Source organism: Natator depressus, chromosome 1 (assembly GCF_965152275.1).
Source record: "Natator depressus isolate rNatDep1 chromosome 1, rNatDep2.hap1, whole genome shotgun sequence".
Taxonomy (NCBI): domain Eukaryota; kingdom Metazoa; phylum Chordata; order Testudines; family Cheloniidae; genus Natator; species Natator depressus.
This window is the reverse complement of record NC_134234.1, coordinates 214181200-214207675: the sequence shown is the minus strand read 5'-3', so window position 1 is coordinate 214207675 and position 26476 is coordinate 214181200. Positions and strand designations below refer to the sequence as shown.

General features: G+C 50.3%; 1 protein-coding gene across 1 annotated transcript in view; it reads right to left on the bottom strand.

The window, feature by feature from the left end:
- Positions 1 to 3808: 3808 nt before the first annotated feature.
- The window catches only part of LOC141984894 (alpha-2-macroglobulin-like), a 58144-nt gene continuing 35476 nt past the window's right edge, over positions 3809 to 26476 (bottom strand). The window contains exons 25-36 of the mRNA XM_074948402.1: positions 25960 to 26044; positions 24563 to 24719; positions 24171 to 24245; positions 22119 to 22284; positions 17132 to 17355; positions 15906 to 16124; positions 15455 to 15582; positions 10207 to 10297; positions 6883 to 6951; positions 6346 to 6448; positions 5385 to 5426; positions 3809 to 3962 (exon numbers count right to left, since the gene is read on the bottom strand). Coding sequence (XP_074804503.1) covers positions 3937 to 3962; positions 5385 to 5426; positions 6346 to 6448; positions 6883 to 6951; positions 10207 to 10297; positions 15455 to 15582; positions 15906 to 16124; positions 17132 to 17355; positions 22119 to 22284; positions 24171 to 24245; positions 24563 to 24719; positions 25960 to 26044 — 1385 coding nt within the window. The 3' untranslated portion in view covers positions 3809 to 3936. The remainder of the gene's footprint in view (positions 3963 to 5384; positions 5427 to 6345; positions 6449 to 6882; positions 6952 to 10206; positions 10298 to 15454; positions 15583 to 15905; positions 16125 to 17131; positions 17356 to 22118; positions 22285 to 24170; positions 24246 to 24562; positions 24720 to 25959; positions 26045 to 26476) is intronic.

Below are 26476 nucleotides of genomic sequence, written 5' to 3'. Positions count from 1 at the left end.
GCTCCCTGAAGGTGAGAAGCTTTGAGGTGAATCCAGTGCTTCATATAGAAGCAAACAGCCTCTTGACACAGGGAGGAAGTGCCGCTCTCCCTGCCTGTTGAAAAGATTGTTATTTCTGAATCAACATTTTGGGGAACTTTTCATTCTGTGAAAAAACTTATTTCCAATTTTCATCCCCTTTGGCTCAGCTCTAATTTAAACATAGCTCAATTTGTAACCAGGGTCAGTAGAGATGCATTAAGATTTACTGGGGCTCTGGACACAAAGAACATTACCCCCCTTCACACTCTCCCCCAGTGAGTGCGGATTAATTATTCAGCTTTTATAAAGCAGCTTGAAGTTTAAAAACATGAAATATAAGCTACATATTTATTGGAAAAGCACTAGACTGTAAGCTGTTCAGAGTGGGAGCCTTGTTTCTTTAAACGTGAAAGAATAAACCACTAATATAAAATAGTCAGCACAGAAATAAATATGAATGAAAATAGGTGGTCAATGCACTAAACATGTGGCTATTTTAAAGTTGTTATATTGTACGGTTTTGAATTAATAACCCTGCTGATACTTGTGACGGTAGTTTTGGAGCATGTAGTTTCAGATGAGTGTGGACAGCTGCAGGGGTCTGTACACATAAGACAGTATTATGCCAGAGAACTCTGCCTAAGTGCCAAATATTGTAATAGCTGAGACATGAGGTTTTTTTATTAAAACAATATCTATCGTAAGTGTTGGAGACTGGCAGTCAGGAATCTTGAGTTTTCTAACTAGCAGTGATACTTGATTCACTTTGTGCGTGACTGTAGGCAATTCACTTAACCTCTGGGTGTTTCACTATACCCATGTGTAAAATGGGGGGAAGGAGAGTGTCTGGGGGGGCAGCTCCACATGGGAGGGAGGGGGAGGAGAGGGGCTGGGGGGCAGCTCTGCACAGTGGTAGCATGCTCAGTGCTCACCCTACCACAGCTCCTGCATCTGTCCAGCCTGGCCAGGGGGCAGGGCCCCAGGGGCGGGAGAGGAGGAGCGGAGGGGGGGGGGGGCGGGGCTCCGGCCTGAGGTAGGGTTGCCAACTGTCTAATCACACAAACACACTTGCCCCGCCCCTTCCCAGAGGCCCCGCCCCTTCTCCACATCCCCACCCCCACCCCCACTCACTCCATCTCCTCTCGCTCCATTGCTCGCTCTCCCCCCCCCACTCACTTTCACTGGGCTGAGGAAGGGAGTTAGGGTGTGAGAGGGGGTGCAGGCTCTGGGCTGCGGGGGGCAGTTTGGGAGGGGGCTCTGGGCTGAGCCTGGGGCACGGGGTTGGGTTGCAGGAGGGGACGGGGGGTGCAGGCTCCAGGAAGGAGTTTGAGTGAAGGCGGGGGCTCAGGTCTGTGGCAGGGGATTGGGGTGCGGGAGCGGGTGACGGATGTGGGCAGGCGGCTCTTACCTTGAGTGCTCCCAGAAGCCACGTGCATGTCCAGCTTCTAGGTTCAGGGGCAGCCAGGCAGCTCTGCATGCTGCCCCTGCCTGCAGGCACCGTCCCTGCAGCTCCCATTGGCCAATGGGAGCTTCGGAGTCGGCGCGCAGGGTAGGGGCAGCATGTGAAGCCCCCGTGTCTGCCCCATGCCTAGGAGCCAGTGGGACGTGCCAGTCGCTTCTTGGAGACACGGTGAGCCAGGGCAGGTAGGGAGCCTGCCTTAGCCCTGCAGCGCCACCGACCAGAGTTTTAGCAGCCTATTAAAATCTCCCAGGAGATCAATTCTGATTCCAGGAGACTCCCAGCCAATTTGGGAGGGTTGGCAACCCTAGCCTGCGGGGAAACCTCCCTATTGGCCAGGGCCCCTAGGCACAGGCCCCGTGGACCCATAGGTAATCCGCCACTGTAGTGCAGACAGGCCCGTTAGGGTGTGAATAATGGGCCCCCCACAGCAGGAGACAAAGACCACATAAAATAAGGTGAAAAGCTGGAGAACTAGATGGAAGGATTTCTTTGTTCAGAGAGAAAACTCCTGGAACAGACATGCTGAGAAAGGGCTGAATAAAGTGACCTATGAAGGTATTTTGAAATAAGTGAATATGCATAGTATCAGAGGGGTAGCTGTGTTAGTCTGGATCTGTAAAAGCGGCAGAGAGTCCTGTGGCACCTTACAGACTAACAGATGTATTGGAGCATAAGCTTTCGTGGGTGAATACCCACTTCGTCAGATGCATGTAGTGGAAATTTCCAGAGGCACGTATAAATATGCAAGCAAGAATCAGGATAGGGATAACGAGGTTAGTTCAATCAATTTGCAAATGAACTGAAGCTCAGCAGTTGAAGTGTTCTCCTACAGGTTTTTGTATATTGCTATTCCTAATATCTGGTGAATGAACAATACAGACAACCCGCCAACGTGAAGCATATTCTCATCAGCAACTACACACCGCACCATAGTAACTCTAACTCAGGAACCAATCCATGCAACAATCGATGCCAACTCTGCCCACATATCTACACCAGATCACAGGACCTAACCAGATCAGCCACACCATCACCGGTTCATTCACCTGCACGTCCACCAATGTAATATACACCATCATGTGCCAGCAATGCCCCTCTGCAATGCACATTGGCCAAACTGGACAGTCTCTACGTAAAAGGATAAATGGACACAAATCAGATATTAGGAACGGCAATATACAAAAACCTGTAGGAGAACACTTCAACCTCCCTGGACACACAATAGCAGATTTAAAGGTAGCCATCCTGTAGCAAAATACTTCAGGCCCAGACTTAAAAGAGAAACTGCTGAGCTTCAGTTCATTTGCAAATTTGACACCCTCAGCTCAGGATTAAACAAAGACTGTGAATGGCTAGCCAACTACAAAAGCAGTTTCTCCTCCCTTGGTGTTCACACCTCAACCGCTAGAAGAGTGCCTCATCCTCCCTGATGGAACTAACCTCGTTATTCCTAGCCTGATTCTTGCTTGCATATTTATACCTGCCTCTGGAAATTTCCACTACATGCGTCTGATGAAGTGGGTATTCACCCATGAGACCTTATGCTCCAATACATCTGTTAGTCTATAAGGTGCCACAGGACTCTGCCGCTTTTAAATATGCATAGTTTGGCTAAATAATGAATAACTAGAAGGCACAATTCACTACATGCATTTAAAGGGAAATTCTTTAGGGGACTTGAACAGGTAACATTAGGAGTAAATGGGCTGAAACCGAGAAAAGGGGAGCATTTCAGGAAACATTTTCTAATTGTGACGGGGCTCCCAGACTGTGGAGTAGTTTCCCAAAGGGAAGGGGGTCGGAAGTCCCATTAGCTGAGGCACTTACAACTAGTATTATATAAATCCCTGGAACATGCCATTCAATTCTAGGACAAACCACTTGTCACAATGCTACATGCTGTGGCCGGTGGCACTTCATGGGAGCAACAGGGATGGAACTTACAGGCTGGTGTTCCAAACCCCCAGGCCTCGACCACTTCATCCAAAGGAGACCCCGTTACATGTTAGCCGTATCAGGCCCTGGCACACAGCTGAGTATTTCTGTTTCCATCCCGTAGTGGGCAGAGAGTATCTACAGTCCCACAGTTCATGTTTACAAGTAAGAAACAATCCCGTACTAGTCGCTAACTGGAAAAGGTGAGGGCTACTGGACACAATGGTGCTTAGTAGATCTTTTCGCACAGACCCTTTCCCCCTGGCTGGCTGTACAGGGCAGGGCCCTAGCTGGATGGGACACATGTTGGCCTGAGAAGTCCTGGGGCTGAGCAGGGATAAGGGGGTTGGGAACAGAGAGGCCAGGAGCCATTGGTCAGGGTGGTGAATTCATTTATTTGTAATGTTTGTTTCCCTCTTGTTGCGGCTGTTTTCTCTCTGTCACTCCCTCCAACCACCTCAGCCTGCGCAGAGGCTAAGCGGGTGGGACGCAGGAGGCTCGGAACACGACTCCATCCCTCACACATTGCTCTGCTCGGCTCCCACTGTGAGGGGGAAAGGAGCGGGAACAGGAGGGGTTTAGAGAAGAGACTGGCTAGGCCTCTCCCGGGGCTTGGGCACAGAGCTAGCAACACACATCCAGGGCTGGGCACAACTGCTCTGCCGCAGGGAGCACAGCCCTGCCAGGGCCCCAGGCAGGAGATTCCGTGGCCCTGATCTCTCCCTCCCAGGGACAGGGCCTTGCCTCATCTACCTCCACACGGAGCGTCTCATAGCGCCGGGGAGTTACAGGACAGGATCCAGCACAGGCTGTGTCAGCCTAGAACCATGCCTGCTGTGTCTGACACTGCAGAGCAGGGATGGACCTGGGGCCACAGGATGCATAGGCTCAGCTCGGACATTTGCTTTAGGAGCGAAGTGCAATGTTCCCTCTAATTTTTGACATGCTGTGTGAGCAAAAAAATTTCTTCTGTGCAAATTTTTGACAGGCCGTGTACACAAAAAACTTCTTCTGTGCAAATTGTTGTGCTTCTGTGCAAATTTTTGTGCGTGCAGTGTTTCGCCATGTGCGCAGGGTTTAGGATCTGTGTGTGCGCACACACGTGCACAGCTTAGAGGGAACAGCGGCGAGGTGCTGATCTGGGGAGCACGTCCTCTCCCTGCCCCTTTGTTCCTATGGGACCCGGCCCAGAATGGAGTGAATCCATTTACACAAGAGCCATCAGTGCCCACGGGAGGGAAGGGAGCTCCCTGCATTGGGACTGAGCACCTGCCTGTGGATCAGCACCAGGGGCATGAAGCCCAGAGTAGCCCCTGGATGCTGAGATCCTTCCCTGGGCCTCTCAGTCCTGCAGAACAAGGGCTGGGAGAAGGAGGCTTCTGCTGAGTCCTGCTACTGGGAGACCCTCCCCTCCTCTGTCTGCCTGGCTCTCCTGTGCTTTGGTTCTTTCATTCACTCTCTGATCCTCCCTGTCACAGATATTTTGGCTCCTCTGATCCTAGCCAGAAGCAGGAAGCTCAGACCCAACTGCTGGGGAGAGGGGTAAAGAATCTGAGCTTATAGGACAGGCTGAGAGGCCTCAGGTTCTTATTTTATCTGAGCCCGCACAGCCCATCTCTGAAAACTTCACAGAAACAAGCTGCCCAGTGAGATGGCAGGGACTTGTTGGCTCTGATTGGGCTGGAGCCCTCGCCCCGCCCCAGGAAGAGCCTCTCACAAACCATTGCAATGGCCCAATTTCCATAGGGCTCATGAGGCAGAGGCTGCGGGGTGAATGGAGCACCTATCCCCTGGAATAAGCAAAGATGCCATCAGTGCAGGCAACAAACCCCTGTGCAGGGGAAAAAAGCCACCAGCTCTGAGTGCACGGGGGATGCACTGCCTGGAGCTGAGCTCTCGCAGCGGGGAGTAGATCTGGGGGTGCTGTGAGCAGGACGAGGGGAGGAAATGGCTCTTCATACGCTACCTTTGCTGCAGGGGGCACTGTACTCGGCGATGGCAAATTCATCTGGAAGACACAAGGGAAGGGAGATGTGATCAGGGCTGTGTGAGACCCAACCAGGACTCCTCACACTTCCACCAGGCCCTGCGGCAGAGAGCTGGCACCGCACCAGAGATCTCAGGAAGGAGGCGAGGGAGCCTTCTCTCCAGGGGCACTGGGGGAACCTCAGCTGGGCTCCATGGGAGGAAGGCAACAGTTACCCCAAGGCTACAGCGCAACAGGCATCTCCAGAGGGTCTGTGCCAGGTGCCCTATGTCCGTTTGCACCTCGCCTGACACACGACTGCCAGGATTGCCGTTGGACTCTGGTTTTGTCACCCGATGTCCTAGCTGGGGAGGCAGAGAAGCGAATGTGCCTCCCCCAGGTCACCCCCAGAGCTGGGATCTCAGGGCAGGATCTGAACGCAGGACCCTCCCAGATCCCTGGGTTGGCACCTTCCCTCTACAGTGCGGGAGGGGTCTGGGCTCATGGTGCGAGCATGAGGCCAGTGGAATATGATCCCTCGCCCATAATCCCTGTGTGCCCCACATTCTCATCTGGGAGAGGGGAGATGCTGCTGAGATGGGCCTGTTGTGTCCAGAGATGAGAGGGGGACGCTGTCTGTGTGGGGCAAACCAGTGTCAGGGATGGTGGCGGCAGGGCCGTTCAGGTTCGAAGCAGGAGGAGAAGGGAATGGGGTTTGCCCTTGAACCTGAACGGGCAGTCGCTGAGCAGGCACCGCTGGCGTGAGGTTCTCAGCTCAGCCCCAGGCCTGTCCCCACCCTCAGGAGGCAGCACAGGGGTGGGGAGGTGGATCATCAAGAGAACGAGGCCAAACAGAACCCTGAGCCCAGCGGGTCCCCCTGTGGCTGTGACTGTGGCCTCTCCCCTCCCTATGACAGGCCCATGGTGGCTAACGTCCCCCCAGCCCTGCCCCCACACACACCCGTCTCGTAGTAATCATAGACTTTCACCAGCGCCGGCTTCAGGCTCTGCACGGGGAAGTCCTGCTCCACCGTGAAGGAGAAACTCTGAGTCACATTGCTCACCTGGGGTGTGGGGGGGAAAACAGACGAGATTCAGGAGGACGCTCTGAGCCACTTCACCCCCTCCTTCCCTATCTCCCCACCCCTCATCCTGCAGGTCCAGCATCTGCCCTCCTTGGCTGCAGGGCCTGGCAGGGATTCAAAAAAGGCCCCGAGGGAGAAGGGAGACACCCTGCCCCCCCGATTCCCCTCCCCCCAGGTACAAGCTGCTCTCCCTGATACCCATAGGCTGGGGGGAGAACAGATCCCCAGCTCTGTATGTTGCGGGGAGCAGGAAGTGCTGCACAGAAATGCTGGAGAGCAGTAGCAGCTGTGCAGGAATACATATGTTTGTTTTCCCTGGCCAGTGCCTGGGAGATCCCCGCTCAGTGCCTCTATGAAAGGTATGTCAGGGGATGACTCTCCCTGGCCCATCCCGGCCCCATGTGAGCGCTCACCTGCTCCATATACAGCAGCACATGGTTGGTGCTCAGATCTGTGCGTTGGATGTGGTTATGTCCTTCCAGCTGCCAGTGGTAGAGAGAGAAGCAGGGTGTTACTGAGCCCCCTTTGAACCACCCCAGAATCCTAAGGAATGGGACGCTGAAGCAAACTCAGAATCGTTAGCATTTATCTTTGAGTTCTCCTGGGGGGACGGGTGATTTCCCAGGGGATTGGAGGCAGGCAAACAGAGTATCTAGCTTTAAAAATGGGAACAAAGAGGACCCAGGAATTCATAGACCAGTCAGCCTAACATTCATACATGGAAATATGGCAGAAGAAATTATTACAGTCAACTTGTAAGGACCTAGAGTGTAACAGGACTACAGGATAAAGCCAACATGGATTTGTCAAGAACAAATTATGCCAAACCAACCTCACTTTCTTCTCTGAGAGGGTTACTGGCTTAGTGGATGGTGGTGGGGGGAGAGGGAGAGGAAAGCAGTAGTCATCATATATATTGATTTTAATAAGGCTTCTGACACAGTCCCACGTGCCATTTTCATAAGAAAATCAGGGAATTGTGGTCTGAATGAAATTATTATAAGGTGGATGCACAAGTGGTTGAAAGACTGTACTCAAAGGGCAGTCATCCACGGTTTGCTGTTAAACTGCTAGGGTGTATCTAATGGGGTCCTGCAGTGGTCAGTCCTGGGTCTGGTACTATTCAACATGCTCATTCATCACTTGGATAATAGAGTGGAGAGCATGCTTATAAAATCTGTGGATGTCACCAGCTGGGAGGGGCTGTACGCACTTTGGACAGGATTAGATTTTAAAATGACCTTGCCAAATTAGAGAATTGGTCCAAAACCAACAAGATGAAATTCAATAAAGATAAGTACAAAATACTACACTTGGGAAGGAAAAATTAAATGCACAACTACAAAATGAGGAATAACTGACTAGGGGGTAGTACTGCTGAAAAGGATCTGGGGGTTATAGAGGATCACAAATTTAATATAAGTCAGCAATGTGATGCAGTTGTGAAAAATCATTCTGGGGTATATTAACAGGCGTGTCATATGTAAGACATGGTTTGTAATTATACCACTCTACTTGGCATTGGTGAGGCCTCAGCTGGAGTACTGTGTCCACTTCTGGGCACCACACTTTAGCAAAGATGTGGATAAAGTGGAGAGTCCAGCAAGCAGCAAGAAAAATGATAAAAAATGTGGCAGACCTGACCCATGTGGAAAGGTAAAAACTCTGGGCATGTCTAGTCTTGAGAGAAGAAGCCTGAGGGGAGAACCCGTTAACATATTTGAATACTCTTAAGGGCTGTTATAAAGAGCATGGTGATCAATTGTTCTCCATGTCTGCTGAAGGTAGGACAAGAAGTAATGGGCTTAATTTGCAGCAAGGGAGAGTTAGAAAATTTGTCCTAATATCTAACCTAACTGTAATGGTAATTAAGCACTGGTACAGGCTTCTAAGGAAGGCGGTGAATTTCCCATCACTGGACATTTTTAAGGACAGGTTAGACAGACGCCTATCAGGGATGAGCTAGGTTTACACAGTCCTGCTCCCTCACAGGTGGCTGAATTTGATGACCTCTTGTGGTCCCTCCCACTCCTACAGTAGAGTCCTGTGTGGGACTATTTTTTAATCCCACTCCCACCCGTTCCCGCTGTTATGGCAACGGGTCCTGCGGGATCTCAATCCCACTGCAGAGCACTACACTAGTTGCACACAGGGCTCTATCCTATAGCTCTGTGATTCTTTGCTGGTGCCATAGGCACTGACTCTGTGGGTGCTCTGGGGCTGGAGAACCCATGGAAAAAAATAGTGGGTGGCCCACTGATCAGCTCCTCTCCCTTTCCCCCCCCCCCGGCACCTCCCACCTACTGGTGGTCAGCTGTTCAGTGGTGTGCAGGAGGCTCTGGTGGGGAGGGAGAGAAGCAGGGGCAGGAGAAGGCAGAACGAGGGCAGGGTGCACTCAGGGGAGGGGGTGGAATGAGGTGGGAAGAGGCAGGGCAGGGGCAGCCCTTGGGGGAAGATGGCAGGTGTGGGCAAGGTCTGGGGCACAGCAGGGGTCAAGCAGCCTCGGGGAAACCAGAAAGTCGGTGCCTCTGGCTGCTGCTGCTTTAAAGGAAGAGGGAAAATCTGTACTGTGGCTCCATGGGCAGTGCGTAATGCAGCTGGGAGAGGCTAAGCCTCCCCAAACCTCCACTAATGCACCCAGCCGTAGCCCTGGGGCTGGGCTGCAGCAGGGCTCAGAGCTCCTCCAGGTGGGCCAGGGGTTGGGGCTGCTTGGCCAGGCCAGCTGGGGTTCCTCTGTCTGCGGTGGGGGGCTCAGGGCTCCTCTGGCCCCAGTGGGTGAGAGTATGGGGGCATGGGGGTGGGGCCTCAGGCAGAATGAGCAGGTTAGCGGTGGGGCCTCGAGTGGAAGGGGTGGGGCAGGGGCTAGCCTCCTCGAATGGGGGGGTTCGTGCACCGCCTATGTATGGCCCCGCCCTCCTGGTGGACTGAGATGTGAAGTACCACAGTCTGAGACCTGTGCGGCTGGGCCACAATCAAGTGCAGCATCAGCTCAGTGTCTGACCCATCCCGTGAGGGGAGGGCTGGGGCTGTGGGCAGGGCTAGGGCTCTAGGCACTGCCTCCCCTGTGCTGCTCTTAGGCTTCATTAGTCTGATGGCATCCCACCTCAGGGCCCCTCTAGGGACACCTCCCAACATCTGAATCTCCCTGAGGAGATGCAGGGCCCAGGGTGGGCTCAGGAGTTGTGTGTGTGTGTGTGTGTGTGTGTGCGCGCGTGCGCGTGCGTGCGGGGCGGGGGCGTTAGAGCTGGGGGAGAAGAGAGGGATGCAGGGAGGTGGGGGCTCCTCACTCTCTCTCCCAAGCACCCTGTGAGCCCAGCCTGACTTCCCCTTACAGGAGCGCTGCCCCCTCCAGGGGAGACTGTGAGATGCCTCCAGCCTGGCCTGCTCCCCCTGTGTGTAACAGTTTACCAGGGAGTCACAGAGTGGGAGCTCAGGGGGATGGGATGGGACGGGGAAGGAGTGGGGTATCAGGGGAGGATCAGAAAGAAGAGATGGGGTCAGAGAGATGGGAGACAAGTGGGGGGCTGATTCTGGAGAAGGGACTAGGGAGTGGCCAGGCTGCACTGGTAAAATGAGGGGTTGCGGTTTGGAGTTGACCTGGGGCCAGATACCCCTCAAATGGGGTTGGAGGCAAGGGGCCCTGGATGCCCACTGGTTGGGGTTGTGGGGAGCTGGATGCCACTTGGGTGTGGGGCAGATACCCTTGGCTGCGGCCCATACACAGAATGGGCCGTTACCTTCCTCACTGATGTCTTCACAGGGATGAATCCTGAGAGCATCTTAACGTCAACGATGACCATGTTGGAGACGGGGCGTTTCCCTGTGTAGCTGGGAGACCAAGCAGGAAACAAAACAAGGTTTAATACATCTCAGCACAGAGATGATTCACCTCAACCCTGACCTGCAGCACCTCACACCCTGCCTGGCTCCTGCTAGTCTGGCCCTGGTCCCTGGCTCCCTGCTCTGCCACTACCTTTCATTCCTGCCCTGCAGCCCAGCCCCGCTGCTATCCCAGTCCTGGGCTCCCCACACAGCTCTTCCAGTGCCCCTCAGTCCTGCCCTTGGAGCAGAGGAAGCTTGTTGAAAGTCCCTGAAGCAAGACGGCATCCTTTCCAATAAGGGGTTTAGTTAAATTATTCCATCATTGGTGGCAAGAGGAGGAGGGAACAATTGAAATCAGGAGTTAAATCACTTGGTTTTTTTAAATTATTGATTTAAAATAGAGTTGAGGTTTTGTAAAAGCAAAGTAAGTATTGGTGCTGCTGCTACGTTAGATTACAGTTTGTGATGAACTAAGTTATAAAGACTTGGGTTTCTAAATACCACTACGACTAGGGGATCCTATCTGAATTTGACAGAACTTCTAGACAGAAAAACAAAATACTGGAAGTGAAGGAGCTGTGTCTACAAACTGTTTAGCAGGTACTGTAGGGGATATATAGAACAGGTATGGTTTGAATGATTAATAACTAGTGATTCTTTCCAGCCCTCAAAAATGAGAAAAGCTATCCACCTCTGTTTTATCCCCAAATAGGATGTACTTAGGAATAACATGGTTCACATCAGGTGAGACCCTTTGTCTAAGGACCCACAGATCAGCCAAGGTAAGGAGTTGCTCTCCCCAAGAACAGAAACTAAAATGGCTAATGAGAGTATTGTTAATCACCTAGAAAAGAATCTCTCATTATTTGCATATGGACAAAACCTCTTTCTCCCTCCTAATCTAGCTAAAAAGACCCCCAAGTTATCAAGAAAGGGTCATTCCCTGCTTTCCTATACGAAGTGGCCCACTGCACATTGCGTGGATCAAGAGATGGGTGGGGAAGCTGCAAGCTAAACTGTGGCAAATCAAGTGTAAAAGTAAAATTAGGCAGGCCAAAAAAGAATCTGAGGAGCCACTAGCAAAAGGCATAAAAACTCACAGCAATTTTTTTTAAGTACATCAGAAGCAGGAAGCCTGACAAACCTCAGTGGGGCCACTGGACGATCAAGGTAAAGGAGCACTCAAGGAAGAAAAGGACATTGTGGAGAAGCTAAATGAATTATTTGCATTGGTCTTCACTGCAGAGGATGTGAGGGAGATTCTCACACATGAGCCATTCTTGTTGGGTGACAAATCTGAGGAACTGTCCCAGTCTGAGATGTTAATGGAGGAGGTTTTGGAACAAGTAGAGAGATTAAGCAGTAAATAGTCACCAGGACCAGATGGTATTCACTCAAGAGTTCTGAAGGAACTCAGATAGGAAATTGCAGAACTACTATCTGTGGCATGTAACCTATCGCTTAAATCAGCCTCTGTACCAGATGACTGGTGGACAGCTAAAGTGATGCCAATTTTAAAAAAAGGCTCCATTGGTGATCCTGGCAATTACAGTCCGGTAAGATTAACTTCAGTACCAGGTAAATTGGTTGAAACTATAGTAAAGAACAGACTGATCAGAAATAGATGAACACGATTTGTTGGGGAAGAGTCAACATGGCTTTTGGAAAGGGAAATCATGCCTCACCAATCCATTAGAATTCTTTCAGGAGGGTCAACAAGCACGTGGACAAGGCTGATTCAGTGGATATAGTGTCCTTGGACTTTCAGAAAGCCTTTGACAAGGTCCTTCACCAAAGGCTCTTAAGCAAAGTAAGCTGTCATGGGATAAGAGTGAAGGCTCTCTCATGGATCAGTAACTGCTTAAAGGACAGGAAACAAAGGGAAGGAATAAATGGTCAGTTTTCAGAATGGAGAGAGCTAAAGAGCAGTGTCCCACAGGGATCTATACTGGGACCCGTGCTGTTCAATATATTCACAAATGATTTGGAAAAAGGGGTAAACAGTGAGGTGGCAAGCTTTGCAGATAATACAAAATTATTCAGGACAGTTAAGTCCAAAGCTGACTGTGAAGAGTTACAAAGGGATCTCACAAAACTGGGTGACTGGGCAAAAAAATGGCAGATGGAAATTCAATGTTGATAAGTGCCAAGTAATGCACATTGGAAGACATAATCCCAACTAACATACAAACTGATGGAGTCTAAATTAGCAGTTACCACTCAAGAAAAAGATCTTGGAGTCACTGTGGATACTTCTCTGAAAAAAAATCTGCTCGGTGTGTAATGGGGGGATATGACTGAGGTCTATAAAATCATGAATGGTGTGGAGAAAAGTGAATAAAGAATAATTTAGCCCTTCACATAAAAGAACCAGGAGTTACCCAATGAATTTAATGGGCAGCAGACTTAAAACAAACAAAAGCAAGTACTTCTTCAAACAATGCAGTTAATCTGTGGAATTCTTTGCCAGGTGATGCTGTAAAGACCAAAAATATAACAGGGTTCAAAAAAGAATTAGATAAGTTCATGGAGGATAGGTCCAACAGTGGCTATTAGCCAAGATGGTCAGGGACGCAACCTCATGTTCTTGGGTGTTCCTAAACCCGACTCCCAGCAGTTGGGTCTGGATGAAAGGGGATGGATCACTCAGTAATTGCCCTGTTCTGTTCATTCCCTCTGAAGCATCTGGTACCAGCCAGTGCTAGAAAACAGGATACTGGGCTAGATGGACCATTGGTCTGATACAGTAGGACTGTTCTTATATTCTTATGACCAAACTACTTTCTCTTCACCATCTACAGGGGTGGGAAAGTACATCTTTCTGTAGTCTGCACAGAGCTGTATTAATCTCTGGTTAAATAATCTCATTTGAGCTTGTTATTTGATAATCTTGAATCGTTATTAAATTCAAACTTGCAACATTCTATATGTGGAAAATATCTCTTGTTTTAATACATAATGTGAAATGCTTATGTACAATAAAAGAATGTGTGGAGCATGTCCTCCAAATTTAGAAGATTATAAGGGATTTTGTTGGTTTTCATTGTAAATAATTGCTGTGGTCTAGCAGTAATAGGAATTGTCTGGCACAAGGAAGAAGAAATGTTAAAAGATGTAAACCAGGGTATAACCTGGGAAAGTGAAAGCAATTGCTTAAAAGGGGGGATCCTAATTGATAGTAGGGACTAAAAATGAAATACTGTCCTTGAAATGAATAAACAACCTCCAATAAGAAAATAATTGAACAAATTTGTTACACACAAAGCATGTACTGAATACCAATGGAAGCAGCAAGCAAACTGAAAGAATAGGAATAAGAGGATGCCCCTTACCCTCTTAGGAGCCCTGAAACTAGAATATATAAACTGTATTTTTAGTAAAAAATTCTCCTTTAGTGGCATAAAATCTCTGTCACTTCAGATCCAAACTGGTTCAATGTTAGCACTGGGAAGTTATTTCAAAACACTAGCTAAGTCATTGTGAGCTTTTTGATACACACTTTCAAAAATAGGAGCTTAAAGTTAGGTCTGCTCTACACTACAGACCTATATCTATGTCACTCTAGGGTGTGAAAAATCACAACCCAAGTAATGTAGTTATACGAATCTAACCCCCCCCCCCATTGAGACAAAGCTATGCTGGTGAGAGAGCTTCTCCTGTCAATATAGCTAGTGCCTCTTGGGGATGTGGATTAACTACACTGATGGGAGAGCTCTCTGCTGTCGTTGCAGAGCGTCTTTATTAAAGTGCTACAGCAGTGTTTTAAGTGTAGACTTGTCCATAGGCTCTGTCAAGGTTCCTTCCCCATTCTGAACTCTAGGGTACAGATGTGGGGACTTGCATGAAAACCTCCTAAGCTTACTTTCACTAGCTTAGGTTAAAACTTCCCCAAGGTACAAACTATTTTACCCTTTGCCCTTGGACTTCCACTGCCACCACCAAACGTTTATCTGGGTTTATTTTTATTAGGAAAGCATGTTTGGAAACATCTTTCCCCCCAAAATCCTCCCAACCCTTGCACCCCACTTCCTGGGGAAGGTTTGGTGAAAACCCTCACCAATTTGCATAGGTGACCACAGACTCAAACTCTTGGATATTAAGAACAATGAAAAAAGCATTCAGGTCTTACAAGAAGAATTTTAATAGAAGAAACAGTAAAAAAGAAGTAACAATAAAAAGAATCACCTCTGTAAAATCAGGATGGTAAATACCTTACAGGGTAATTAGATTCAAAACATAGAGAATCCCTCTAGGCAATACCTTAAGTTACAAAAAGACACACAGACAGGAATATCCATTCTATTCAGCACAGCTTAATTTCTCAGCCATTTAAAGAAATCATAATCTATCGCATATCTAGCTAGATTACTTACCAAGTTCTAAGACTCCATTCCTGTTCTGTCCCCAGCAAAAGCATCACACAGACAGAGCGAGCCTTTGTTTCTCCCCCCCTCCAGCTTTTGAAAGTATCTTGTCTCCTCATTGGTCATTTTGGTCAGGTGCCAGCGAGGTTATCCTAGCTTCTTAACCCTTTACAGGTGAGAGGATTTTTCCTCTGGCCAGGAGAGATTTTAAAGGGGTTTACCCTTTCCTTTATATTTACGACAGGCTCTGAAGCCTATATTTTGGCATCTTAGGGTGGGTATTGTAAAAGCACTGAAATGATTTAGGAGCACAAGTCTGATTGAACTCGGCCTGCAAATCCTGGTGAAGGAGAATGCCTGGGTCAAAGCATACAGCTCCTGTGACTGGGGGACAGTTCGCTCTGTGGGAGGGTGGTGGTGGTTGCAGGTATAGGATGGGCTACTGGCCGGGCAGTTTTGTGTCTGAGTTTGTGTTGCTCTAACACTAAGGGTGTTACTGAGATGCTGACTTGTCCTTTTCAGCCTCAGAGAAACCAGCACAGAACAATCACTCTAACAATTTAGCGGGAGAAAGTAAAGAGCTAGCAATACAGAAATACAAAATCTGATTGACATTGAAAAGAGCAATTGCAATTAAGAAAATATCCTGATTTAACGTAAAAAATCCGTTTTTAATTTTTGGAAAAATCAAAAATATTGATTTGTATCAGCTTTTCTGGGGGCTCCCCATACCTCTGGAATGACTTGTCCCCAGCCCTAGGGCTGCTCTGGAAGGTCTGGCACTGCGAGGGGGAGTTACCTGATGTTTATGGTGATGTCAAAGGTCCTGTGAGCCTTGACGCTGTCACATGTCTCGGGGACCGTGTGCACCTCCAGCGTGAACGGCGCCTCACCCGGCTTGGGGAACACATTGTACCTCAGGCTGGTCTGGAAGAGAATACACTGTTCTCTGTGTGTGTCCATCTGTCCCTCTCCTCTCTGCTCTTCTCCTCTATCTCCTCCCCTCGGCTCAGTTTCATTCTTTCCTTTATCTCTTCTCTCTCTCTCCCCCCATTCCCCAACTCTCTCTGTCAACTCTCTCTCCTCCTTATACCTCTTTCTTATATTCTCCTCCTCTTCCGCATCTCTTCCTCTCTTTTCCTTCCCTCCCTCCCCTCCCCAATCCACCCCATCATGCCATCTCCAATGGGAATGATACGGGCTCCCCGCAGCAGCAGCCTCTCCTTCTCCCCCGTCCCAGGGTCCCATACCTGCACGTAGACACATCCTTCTCCTGTCACCCCCATGCTGTAGTCCCCTGGCACCTCTGGTAGTGCCATACGCTGGAGCAGCAGACGGTTCCTGTGATCCACCTGGAACTGGGCCTGGAAGTTCCCTGTGGATTGCAGGGTCACTGTGGACGCTCCTCCGCTCTTGGCATAGGTGGAGACTCCATATCGGGATAGCGCCTGGAGCGCCACCACTGTGTCCTGCCAGACAAGAGATAGGCCCAGGTGCCCAAGGGAAAGAATGAGCCATTTCTATGGGCCTGGAGCCCCCACTCCACCAGCTCTTCCTACACAGCAGTGCCCTGATTTTCCCATTTTCACTCATCACTCCCACAAGCCATTCACTCTATTCCCTTGTCCCAGATTCTCAAAGGTATTTAAGCGCCTTTCTCCTACTGAAAGCAGCCAAGCATCTAAGTACCTTAGGGAACCTAGGCCTTGGTATCTCTGACACTTCACCATAGGCATCTGAGGGAAGATGCCACCACCCTTCCCTGAAGGACCAACCCGAAGGGACAGCTCAGGACCAAGTGAAATGGGAGCTGCCTGTGGCTCAAAGAGGACCATAGTGAGGCAGCCAGGAGGCTCAGTAATGGAGTATGAGAAAGTCTTACAGCCCTTTGGGTATCAAGTCAACCAGGGAAATGGTGGAACATGGGGCCAATGATTGGTCCTGTCTAGAGAGGTCATCTCCTGAGGTCCCAGCCTCCAAGTACCAGCATGGCCTGTACCCGCTCAAAGGGGGAGGTGGCATCTCTTGTTTGGTTGTCACTCAGGATGGCGCTTCCTCCCCTTTCCAGGTGTGTCCGGAAGTGACTGGCTGCTGCTGCTTCTCTGGGGAGGCCTCAGCTCCCGAGCTGAATTGGCCTGGTTGGACGGGGTCAGTGCTGGGGGAAGCTGGGGATGGCACTGCACTACCTTGCGAGTGCTCAGGGCGACTCTTCTGACCTCCATACACAGGAGCATCACTTGTCCAGTCTCCTGCCTCATAAGCCCCCCTGGGCCTGTGAGGACCTGATGTAGCCATGCTCTATGCTGTGACTATCCCATTATCTAAACTAAACTATACAGCCAGGGGAATGCTACCCCTTTCCTCTCCCCAGGTCAGCCTTCCCCTCCCCCTGGATTATTTGTCTGTCTCCTGCCCTCTCCTGTCTGCCTCCCACTCCTGCCCTGGATGTCTGAGGCTTGGGAGGGGAATAGATCACCTGGGTGGAGGAGAAGCCCCCATTGGGATTCTGCTGCTTGCTGATCCACTTTGCAATTTGAGCTGCTAATGACAGGTCTCCTTGGGATGGTGCCGGCCGCGTGGTGAGGTAAGCGAGGAGCACATAGGACGTCATCTCCACCTCGGCAGAAGGAGCACGGGGGTGATAGAAGGGGAGATCTGCCTCCGGCTCCTTCCCAGGCCTCTGCCAGTGAATGGAGCCATCTGCAGTGGGAGAAGGAAGAAGGAGGGCAGGAGAGAAGGAAATACAGATGCTTAGTACATGCCATTTCTAAGGGGGTTATTGACCTGCTGCTGCTGCAGGTGGGAGAACAGAGCCCCCCTTGCTAGTCTGGCATATTGTCATGAGACTCAAAAGGATTAAATAGTCCCTCACTTGTTGATCTGGTGGAATTATACAAATCTTGTGGTATGAACACTCAGTGACTAATCAGGCTGCCACCTCTGCCACCAATCACATTTGGAGTTGCAGCTAGCAAGAGATGTTAAGAGTAACAAGAAGGGTTTCTTCAGGTATGTTAGCAACAGGAAGAAAGACAAGGAAAGTGTGGGCCCCTTACTGAATGAGGGAGGCAACCTAGTGACAGAGGATGTGGAAAAAGCTAATGTACTCAATGCTTTTTTTGCCTCTGTCTTCATGAATAAGGTCAGCTCCCAGACCGTTGCACTGGGCAGCACAGCACGGGGAGGAGGTGACCAGCCCCCTGTGAAGAAAGAAGTGGTTCGGGACTATGTAGAAAAGCGGGACAAGCACAAGTCCATGGGACCGGTTGCGCTGCATCCGAGAGTGCTAAAGGAGTTGGCGGATGTGATTACAGAGCCATTGGCCATTATGTTTGAAAACTCATGGCGATCAGGGGAGGTCCCGGATGACTGGAAAAAGGCTAATGTAGTGCCCATCTTTAAAAAAGGGAAGGAGGAGGATCCTGGAAACTACAGACCAGTCAGCCTCACCTCAGTCCCTGGAAAAATCATGGAGCAGGTCCTCAAGGAATCAATTCTGAAGCACTTAGAGGAAAGTGATCAGGAACAGTCAGCATGGATTCACCAAGGGCAAGTCATGCCTGACTAATCTAATTGCCTTCTGTGATGAGATAACTGGCTCTGGATGAGGGGAAAGCAGTGGACGTGTTGTTTCTTGACTTTAGCAAAGCTTTTGACACGGTCTTCCACAGTATTCTTGCCAGCAAGTTAAAGAAGTATGGGCTGGATGAATGGACCATAAGGTGGATAGAAAGCTGGCTAGATTGTCGGGCTCAACGGGTAGTGATCAATGGCTCCATGTCTAGTTGGCAGCCAGTATCAACTGGAGTGCCCCAAGGGTCGGTCCTCGGGCCAGTTTTGTTCAATATCTTCATAAATGATCTGGAGGATGGTGTGGACTGCACCCTCAGCAAGTTTGCAGATGACACTAAACTGGGAGGAGAGGTAGATACGCTGGAGGGTAGGGATACAATACAGAGGGACCTAGACAAATTAGAGGATTGGGACAAAAGGAATCTGATGAGGTTCAACAAGGACAAGTGCAGAGTCCTGCACTTAGGACGGAAGAATCCCATGCACACTACAGACTAGGGACCGAATGGCTAGGCAGCTGTTCTGCAGAAAAGGACCTAGGGGTTACAGTGGACAAGAAGCTGGATATGAGTCAGCAGTGTGCCCTTGTTGCCAAGAAGGCCAATGGCATTTTGGGATGTATAAGTAGGGGCATTACCAGCAGATCGAGGGACGTGATCATTCCCCTCTATTCGACATTGGTGAGGCCTCATCTGGAGTACTGTGTTGTTTTGGGCCCCACACTACAAGACGGATGTGGGAAAATTAGAAAGTGTCCAGCAGAGGGCAACAAAAATGATTAGGGGACTGGAACACATGACTTATGAGGAGAGGCTGAGGGAACTGGGATTGTTTAGTCTGCGGAAGAGAAGAATGAGGGGGGATTTGATAACTGCTTTCAACTACCTGAAAGGGGGTTCCAAAGAGGATGGATCTAGACTGTTCTCAGTGGTAGCAGATGACAGAACGAGGAGTAATGGTCTCATATTGCAGTGAGGGAGGTTTAGGTTGGATATTAGGAAAAACTTTTTCACTGGGAGGGTGGTGAAACATTGGAATGCGTTACCTAGGGAGGTGGTGGAATCTCCTTCCTTCGAAGTTTTTAAGGTCAGGCTTGACAAAGCCCTGGCTGGGATGATTTAGTTGGGGATCGGTCCTGCTTTGAGCAGGGGGTTGGACTAGATGACCTCCTGAGGTCCCTTCCAACCCTGATATTCTATGACTCTATGACTCTGTGCCTACATCCCCTTTATCTTATAAAGGGACATCCCAGGAATGGACAGTAGCAGCCTTTATTGGGCTCTTTGATCCAAAAAGTGTGAGGTCACTAAGTGGCCCCAGGCGCTCAAGGCCGAAGGGTTACAGCAGTGACGGTCACACCCCACTTCAGCAGGGTGAAGAGCCCATAAGTCCTTCTCTTACCAGCACAGTCCCAGTTCTTCCTGGGATTTCCTGGGACATCAGGACCCTTTTTTGGGCCCCCCCAGAATGATCTGTTTTTTCATTTGATCTGTCCAAACATCAGGCTTCTCCTCTTCGTATGTCTCTTGCTGTAGGGAGCAGACGTCACTCTGTGCGGACCAGGGGCCATCGCTCCCATGGAACGAGTGTCCAGAGCGAGGAGCAGCGCTCGGAGTGAGGAGTGGAGCGGAGCCAGCGAAGACACCGGCAGAGCTGTGCTATTGCTCAGTGGGAATGGTACCATTTGGTCAGGGTTTCAGGATATGCTCACTCACAGCACTGAGGTGTCGGGGGACCCCCCAGATACACCTGTGTCACTGCAAAGTCAGGCACCGGCAGCCCTGGCCCCAACTCATGTTTTTTAAAAGTTTCCTTTGTCTTTACATGACTATTTCAGCGCCTTTAAAAAAAAAAGCCACCATCAAACCGTCCCCCAGGAACTAGCCCTAGGGAAAGGGGATTCAGCCCCAACTCTCTCTGCCCTGGTGATGCCCCCTCTGTCTGGGGGAGCTGTAAGGCATCTGCCAGTATCCTAAAATGTGCCCCCTTGATGCTTCTCTCCATGTAATGCCCCTTGGACCAAACCATCCTCTGCCTCACCTACTGCCCCCTGAGCTGCTCTCGGTGCTGGCCTGCTCCTGGGCTGCTGTATCCAACAGAGCCTGCGGGGGGTGGAGGAAGCTAGATGCCACTGAGATGCTTCCTCCCCCTGCAACAGACTCCCTCCTCAAAATGGGCAACAGTCCGGTGGCGGGGGGAGGGAGGGGAACAGGAATCCTCCTCCTGAGGCAAAGGGGGAGAGGAGGGTAGAGACGGCCTGGACCCAAAGGAGTGGGGAGAGGGAGAGGGAAGGAGAAACCAGGGGAGAAAGAAAGAAAAACCTTGGGTGAGAGATCCTAGGGAGGAGGGCACGAAAGGGAGGGAGAGACACTCAAGGAGGGTGGAAGGGAGAGAAGACGCCTCTAAGACCTGGCCAATACACAGATTCTGTGCCACGACAACTATTTTGGCTAGGGCTGTGACTTTTCTACTGGTGCCTCTAGTCTGGGCACGGTTATACCAGCATAAAGGTGCTTTGTAGTGGTAGAGCTGTAAGGGAACAGTTCTACTGGTATGAACACCTTCACACTGCTATAACTGCATCCACACTGGGGGAATCGCACCACTTTAACTATACCAGCACCGCTACAGCAGAACGACATGTGTAGACAATGCCGGAAGGTTCATTTACCCTGGGGAAATGCTCTGTGCTAGAAAAGAAAAAGCATTAATCAACACGCTGGTCAACAGTACTCAGCACCTAGCATAGGCAGGGTTGGCTGGGCTTATAAATGCATTTGCTGTTTGTAAGCTTAGTCTATGGGGCGCCCTCAGGTGAGCCACAGGCAGCTAATGTGATTGGGTTGGCCATGACCAGCTGCTGTTTTTCACCCCACCTGACCCTGTCTAGACTAGATGCCTAGTTGTCTTTAGCAATCTGTCAGCTAATGCACTTTCTAACACAGTGAGTTTCCTCACCTGCATGAGGCCTATGAGTGTGGGGCTGAGGCTCTGTGTTTGTGGGGGCTGGGGTGGGGGACAGAGAACCCAGGTGTCTGTTGTGAGGGGAAGGGAACTTGGAGTGTGTGTGTGCTGGGACCCTGCATAACAAGTCCCATGTGCACTAGGGTTGGGGGCAGCTTGCGAGTGTGTGTGAATAGCTTTCGGCTGGGGGAGAAGGAGCCTGTGTGTGTGAGTGGATCCTGGGGCAACCTGGCATGTGCTTGTGCATTACCTTGTGCCTGGGGCAGGCTGTAGTGTGTGTGTGGGGGGAGAGATTTGGGGGGTGCAAGGCAGCAGGACAGTATGCCTGGGATTTTGTGGGCTGGGAAGTAGGGAGTATGTCAGAGCTTTTGGTGTGGGAGGCAGGAGAGAGATTTGGAGACTTGGGGGAAGGAGGAAGAGAGCACAAGGAAAAGCAAGGAGAGACCAGTTATTTCACAGTATAGAAAAGAGGAAAATGGACTGAAACAAACAGAGGAAAACCTAACAAGCTCCGGAGTAGAGGAAGGGGGCAAATGGAGGGAAGGCAGGGACAAGGGAAAGGGCAAATACAAGGGAGACAAATGCAAAGGGAATGTTGATATTTTACCTAATAGGTAGGTTGGATACTGAAGGGTGAATCAATGACCCAGTTTAAAAGAACAAGGAGTCCTTAAAAGGGCAGGGATACAACATGCTGTGAGGTCAGAAATGTGCCAGGGGCCAGCCCTGGCTGCCTCTCTCTCAGTCTTGTTTCTTCATGTCAAATAATGTTCTCCCGCCTGGTCTTGGTCCCTCCTAACTTTCCCCTGCTATGATTTCCCCTCTGAGCACCTGTATATGATTCTCAATACATGGTCACCTTACAAGCAGGGGATGTAGGGCCCATGGGATGGGATTCAGAAGAAGGGGCTGTCAGGAATTCTCACCTTCTTTCACAGCTTCCTTATCAAGCGAGTCCAGCAGTGCCCTGCGCTTCTCCTCCCTCCCCACCAGGGCAAAGGCGTAGGCGAGTAGCGCCCTGGTGTACACGTGGTTTCCTCCCTGCTCTGCGGCCGTCTCCAAACAGAACAGAGCATTACGGACCACAGAGTGCTGTGTTGGGAAAGAGACATGAGCTGAGAGGGGGAGGGGAGAGGTCACCATAGCGGTGAATTCAGTCTATGAGCTCAGCAGACAGGAAACAATATGCACTTTTTCCATTTTATGAAGTATTTTTTCCAGACTTTCTGACACATGGGTAACTCAGAACAATAACTGATCTTTCAGAGCCAGATTCCCCAGGACACTGTCTCGCTTTCACCACTCCAGCAATGCGTAGTGGCTGGTTTACAGCTGCTTTGCATCACTAGGCTGGCACTAAGTACCCAGAGCGAACCAGTGAGTTTGGCCCTTCACTTTTGGTGAATGGCAATGGTGTACTGGGGAACCTGGCCCTTTAAATTTGTCCTGTGGTCGGTCCTTACTTAGGAACATTTGAGAAGCAAAGTTTGGAATCAGACATTCCCCGTAATGACATTCCAAGGGATACCAATGTGCGCAGGTCCATACGCAGCAGGACAGTTCATCTGTTTTCGTCAATGGCTGAGAATGGAAAGTCCAGCAGACAGCCCCATCTTCAGTGGCTTGAAACTTTTTCAGAATGTTTTGATCTGAACCTTCCTACCCCTTGGTGTCTGCTAAGCTAGAGGTTCTTTCTGGGAAGTTGGAGAGAATCAGCTTAGCTGGTTTTGAGACAGGAAAGCCTGAAAACAAAATGCCTTGGGGTTTATACTCCTTCTACCAGAGAAGGGCTTAATCAGGACATCAACTTTCCTTAATTAACTACAGGGGATCAGGTTAGTCTAATGACAGTGGATGGGAACTGGCTGCCACTTCATCAGAACAACGTTAACAAGTAGGCCATGTAGGGCCACATCCACTTGTCTTGTCCGACCGCAGCCGGTAGCAGCGCACATCTAAAGCCTGGTCTGGACTCAAGTTACAGAGCTCAGGTTTTCTGGGCACAGCCTGGCACACGTCCACGCTCAACTTGCCTACTGACAAAAACCCTACACTTTTGGGGGCATACTGACTCCCTTTTCTGGAGTGGCATAAGCCCCATGCCAGTGGAGTTATATCTACACAGTGGTCAGGTGCATGTTCACCGGAAGTACCAGGGTAAGCGGTCTTTCCACTGCAGTCCCATAGTGCAACTTTCTCTTTAGCAGAGACGGTCTGGCAGCTCTTTGAACCAAAGGGTCCCAATGTTGGGAAGCCCGCCTGGCTTTTACACAGTCAGCACATTCTCCACAGCCACAGCTATTCCTGCTACTTGCTACCTTTTCCCACATGCTGAGTGAACGTTTCCCACAAGCACAGCAAAAGCTACGCAGCAAAATGTCCCCACAAGGCAGTGCCACTGAAAGCGGCACAGAGGACACTGGGATGCCTACTCACAATGCACCACACTTTTGCCAATCTGGCCTGATACTAGGTGAACACAATGCATTCGCACGAGTGGTCCAGTGTGAACTCACTGCACCAAAACAGTCTTTTCGGTTGCTCGCTGGTGATAAAACTTTTAGCAGTGCGACTTCTGGGTGCGGAGCAGACCTAACTGAAGGAGAACAGAAATCAGCCCTCAATGGGGACCCATTTGGCTGGTGCCAAGGAGTTAAGTGCCAAGTGGTTAAGTGTTATTTACCCAAGTGTTAAATATCTGTAAAACTCGGAGCTGTAGGCTTGTAAGAGAGGATCAAGCAAACACCACCTCAAAAGTTTTAAAATAAAGATCATATAAAAGGATTAGAGATGAGAGAGAACCAGCGCCCTGGACTGGAAGGGAAGCTGCAGAGAAATCCAATCCCAGATTTGGACCTCAATTTAAAGTCTTTTCTTACTGGATTTCCCCCTTTTTTAAAGGCTTCTCTCTTGAGATGGGAGCTGGGGACCCCCAAGTTGGCAGCCTATGTCTGGCTTGAGGGGTTACAGCTACGTACAGTGATGGGCAGAGGAATCTCCAGCAGTGCGATGGTGATGTAGGCAGAGAGCGTGACCTCATCGTCCACCCCGCCCTGCAGGAAACCACAGAGAGAGACATTAACCCTGAAACCCTGCCCACTGGCCCCTCCTCCCAGGAGTGTTCTACATCCCTGTTCTTCCCACACTATGGTAGCTTCCATGTATCTGCTCCTCTTCTCCCTTCCCCTGCCCATGGTGGCTCCATGTATAGTATGGTACCCCCTGCTCTTGCCTCCCTTAGTAGATCTCATCTGCCCCAACCCCATGTGCGGCAGTGGCTGAGCTGTTCCCATGAGGAGTTGCACGCTCTCTCTGTGTCACTGGAGTCCTGTATGGGGCCCATGAGAAGCCGGCTGGGCAGATACGTCACCTTTATGGCGTTGTTCAGGAGCGTCCCGGAGCTGCGGAAGCAGCCGTTGTCCTTCTGCTTGCCAGCAAGCCAGGCCAGGGCGTCCTGGATGTGCTTCTCCTCGATGAAGATGTGAGAGCGGGCCTGCGCAAAGGACTTGAGGACGAAGGCCGTCAGCCTGCGACAGAGAGTGGCCAGCAGTGAGAGCTCCTTCCCATGCCCTCTGCTCGCTGGAGGGGTGGGGTCTTGGGGCATCGCCAGCCTGAGGGGAAGCAGCAGGGGCCGGAGAGCTCGTGGCCCTGGGTCAGGGACCATTAGCTCGCTCAGCCACCTACTGACATGCAGCAGAGCCTGGCGGCAAGACCCAGCAGTCGTCTGACAGGGCACAGCTAAACTGCCCGTTTTAGGACAGGAAGTGAGCCAGCTTCCTGTGTTGGTTTCAAATGGCTGGGGCACAGTTTAGGGGTGGGTTTAGGGGGTGGTTGTCCAGAACCCTTGGGAGAACAGACCTCAGAATCTTCAGTGACCAGGAATGGCCAGGACGCTGGCTCTGCACTTTCTTATGATAAAAACAGAAGCACATCGCCCTCTAGCATCAGACTGGGGTCAGCACTCAGAGGGAGAATGCCCCTTACTGAGCCACCCACCCCGTTCCCTGCAGCACAGCGCCCCCTAGCACCACACTGGGACAATAGAGTCAGTAGTGGCAGAGGGAAAAGCAACCCCTACAGAGCTGCTCACTGCCACTCCCTGCAGAACCTGTTTGTTCACCCGGCAAGGCATGCACTAAGCATTGAGGGGCTGTGATGGCTCCACCCTCAGTTACCTGCCTCTTCATTGTCCTGAGGGCAGTGGTGGTCAAACTTTTCTGGTTGAGGATCAAACACGTAATTTCAGAAAGGTCAAGTATCCACAATCAGAACTTCGGGGAGGATTCTCTGCCCTGTTCTCACCCTTGCACACTGCTCAGGTAACACAAAGGGAGCAGAAACTAACAGCAAGTCACCCAGCAGGGGAATCTTTGGCCGGCACTTTTATGCCATCCTCCCTATAGCCCCTGGTACAGAAAGTGAGTGGCTGGAGTGTACAGTGTTCTGGATACACCTAGCTGATATATGGTCCTCAGGGGACTGTGGCCAGCTGGAGCAAGTTAGAACAGCCCCCAGGCTGCTCTAACCTGAGCTGAGCAGGGAATGAGGAGGCTGTAAATGGTTATTAATCCAAAATCAAAGGCCTCTAGCATATAAACTAAAGGAGATCTCCCTTCCCTACCACCTCTCATAGTTGCCTTATCCCACATCATCAGCTCTAGAGCTCCTCCCCTTTCCTCTGCACCTTCATGATCAGCACCTGTTAACAATGGGCAAGCACCAGGTTATATCGAGAAGAGAAAGAATTCAGCAGCACTGACATCTTACCAGGTGTTCCCTGATTGCCCATAACGTGGCCCAAATGTGCTGTAGGAGCCGTCCAGGTGTTTGTACTGAAGCTGTGTCTGGTAACCTGAAAGGGAGAATGAAGTTGTATTTTACTGCAATAAAGACCAGCTGTAGACGTCAGCCAGGAAAAGAGAATTTTCAGCCCTGTCTACACACAAACATTCTGCTTGAATTGTACCAGTAGTGTTAAAATGCAGCGAATCCCCCTGTGTGGATATAGTTACGATAGCATAAAAGTGCTAATACCAGTACAGCTTGTTCCCAGATCGGAAAGGGGTAGAACTGCATCCACACTACGGGTTGTACTGATTAAATTATTTTGGTAAAATATCACCACCTAACTGAAATAGTTACACTGGTACAAAGCTGGGTTTAGATCAAGCCTTAGACGCAGAAGCAGGTCCGATGTAGAGTACACAAGCCAGGCAGGCCTCCCATTCCTAAAAATAGCCTCAGTCTCTCAGCAGAGATGCCTTGGTCTTCTATTAGGTGTTAA